The sequence below is a fragment of the Chaetura pelagica genome, unplaced genomic scaffold (assembly GCF_000747805.2).
Source record: "Chaetura pelagica isolate M959 unplaced genomic scaffold, ChaPel_1.0 scaffold1146, whole genome shotgun sequence".
Taxonomy (NCBI): Eukaryota; Metazoa; Chordata; class Aves; order Apodiformes; family Apodidae; genus Chaetura; species Chaetura pelagica.
The window spans coordinates 21,888-24,056 of record NW_009953527.1 but is presented as its reverse complement, the minus strand read 5'-3'; the positions used below and the strand labels follow the sequence as shown (position 1 = coordinate 24,056).

The 2,169-nt window shown below is 66.7% G+C and overlaps 2 protein-coding genes across 2 annotated transcripts in view; one reads left to right on the top strand and one right to left on the bottom strand.

Moving 5' to 3' along the window:
- The first annotated feature begins 250 nt into the window (after positions 1-250).
- Positions 251-1,332, top strand: CGREF1 (cell growth regulator with EF-hand domain 1). Its single transcript, XM_009999488.1, has 4 exons — positions 251-306; positions 520-590; positions 666-790; positions 877-1,332. The coding sequence occupies exons 1-4, from the start codon at positions 251-253 to the stop codon at positions 1,330-1,332; spliced, it is 708 nt and encodes a 235-aa protein (XP_009997790.1).
- A 338-nt stretch (positions 1,333-1,670) lies between these two features.
- KHK (ketohexokinase (fructokinase)) overlaps positions 1,671-2,169 on the bottom strand; it is a 4,689-nt gene continuing 4,190 nt past the window's right edge. The window contains exons 4-6 of the mRNA XM_009999487.1: positions 2,124-2,165; positions 1,888-2,045; positions 1,671-1,756 (exon numbers count right to left, since the gene is read on the bottom strand). Of these exons, the coding sequence (XP_009997789.1) occupies positions 1,671-1,756; positions 1,888-2,045; positions 2,124-2,165 (286 nt within the window). The remainder of the gene's footprint in view (positions 1,757-1,887; positions 2,046-2,123; positions 2,166-2,169) is intronic.

Here is a 2,169-nt window from a genome sequence, read left to right as displayed (position 1 = left end):
CAGGTACGGCAGTGCACGGGTATGGGGTGGAACAGGTGTGGTATGGGTGCAGGTGGAGGCCCGGGCGGTGCATGGCGAAGGACCAGGCACAGGGGTGCACCCTGAGCTGGGGGGCAATGGGGACACACACATGCTGTGCATGGCACGTAGGGACATCTGGTCAGGCAGCCCCACCAGCTGCCCCTTCCCAGATGCACAGGTAACCCCCACCCCTCCTCTCCTGGCCAGGCCTGAGACCCCCCTGTCCACGATGCCAGACCCTGATCCTGATCCTGACCCGCTGAGCCCGGAGCTGCTGACGCTGCCGTGAGTCCTGGCCCCATGGGTAGCCCTGCGGGGAGTCCCATGGCACTGGGCCCTGCGCCCCGGGGGCTGTGCCATGGGATGGGGGTCACAGGCAGTGTCCAGCTGGTCGTGGGGCAGGGTGGTATCGGGATCAGACATATGGTAGAGCAGCCATGGGGCACGCTGTGGGGCAGGGTGGTGGTGCACACCCACCTCCAGCCCTGCTGCCTTCAGGCTGCTCCGGAGCGTGGTGCAGAGCCTGGGGCCACCAGACCGGGATACAGAGGCCATGACACGGGAGCAGGGTAAGGCCATGGGGGGCTAGGGTCCAGGGGGGTCAGGGATGCGGCCCCAGCGCCACGACACCCCATGTCCCACAGCTCTGCTCTACCTCTTTGTGCTGCACGACCATGACCGGAGCGGGCGCCTGGACGGGCTGGAGCTGCTGCAGCTGCTGGGGACGCTGCTGGCACAGCGGGACGGGACACAGCCAGGCCCCGAGGAGGTGGGTCCCATGAGGAGGATGGCCCCCTGGCACCCCCAGGACCCCCGGGCCAGGTTCTCACCCTGTCCCCACTCCTGCCTCCACAGGTAGCTGAGCGGGTGGACCGAGTCCTGGAGAGGCAGGACTTGAGCAGAGACGGGCTGCTTGACCCCTCCGAGCTGCTCCTGGTATCTGGCCGGGGCCAGGAACTTCCTGGGCAGCCACTGTTCCAGCCCCCTGGGCAGCCCCGGGCTGGGGCTGTGCCTAGGAGGGACGCAGAGGGACCCGGGGAGGACCAGGAGGTGAGAGGTCCTGGGGATGGCCCAGTGGAGGGGCAGGCAGCCCCCCAGGCTGAAGCCCCCCAGGCTGAAGCCCCCCAGGGTGAAGCTGTGGAGCTGGAAGAAGCCCCTGAAGCAAAAGCCCCAAGTGCTGAGACTGTTGAGGCAGAGGAAGCCCTTGAGGCTGGAGCCCCTGAGACTGAAGCCCCCAGTGATGGAGCCCCTGAGGCTGGAATCCCCCAGGAGGAGGCAACCCAAGTCTGGGAGGACCCTGGGGAGGGGTAGAGGATGGGAACTGTGGGGTGCAATGCCCCCACCGCTCTCTGCCACACTCAGAGCATATGGTGTGTGAAGGGTTCCTGCACGCCTCATCCTGCAGGGGGTTGGGGGTGCTGGGGCCAGGCAGTCACCTCTGTAACATGGCAAGATGGAGAAATAGAGGAGCTGGTGCCTGTGCTGGCCTGGCCTGTTGTCAGTGGCCCTCGGCTGGAGTGAGGGCAGGAGCAGTGGTGGGGCAGTGTATGTGGGGGGGTTTATTTGCAACAACAGTGTGGGGGGTGTGGGGTGCAGTGGGGGGCAAGGTGTCCCGGGCTGTGGGAGTCTCCTGGCACCAGATGCCCAGCTCAGACGATGCCATCGAAGCCCTGGATCCCGCATTTTCTGCCTGCAATCTGGCAGCCGAAGGTCAGGGCATCCTGCAGGCTCTTCCCTGGGAAAGCAGCACTGCATCAGCCCCAAGGGGCTGAGACAGGCTGAGCTGAGCCTGGCCATGCCGTGCTGTGCCATAACCACGCCGTGGCTGTGCCAGGCTGAGCGGTGCCAGGCTGTGTCTGTCCCCACCTTCTGAGAGCGCGAAGATGACTGCAGCGTTGAAGGTGTCCCCAGCCCCCAGTGTGTCCACAAGGGTCTCTGGGGGGAAGGCATCCGAGTGCAGCAGCTCCCCGTTGGGCCCCACGGCATCGGCCCCCTCCTCAGCCCAGGCGCAGATCAGCGTGGCTCTAAGGGGGTGGTTGTGTTGGGCACAGGGTGCAGTCATGCCCCACCCCCCACCAATCAATCCCCCCCACACTCCGTACCCCGGCCGCACGCGGCTGCGCAGCCCCCGCAGAGCCTCGGGGGCCG

Excerpts from the sequence above, each read along its gene's own strand:
- CGREF1 (XM_009999488.1), top strand. The coding sequence starts at position 251 with ATGCCAGACCCTGATCCTGATCCTGACCCGCTGAGCCCGGAGCTGCTG. Across the intron at positions 307-519 it reads CCGGAGCTGCTGACGCTGCC|GCTGCTCCGGAGCGTGGTGC; the intron begins GTGAGTCCTGGC and ends TGCTGCCTTCAG. Across the intron at positions 791-876 it reads CACAGCCAGGCCCCGAGGAG|GTAGCTGAGCGGGTGGACCG; the intron begins GTGGGTCCCATG and ends CTGCCTCCACAG.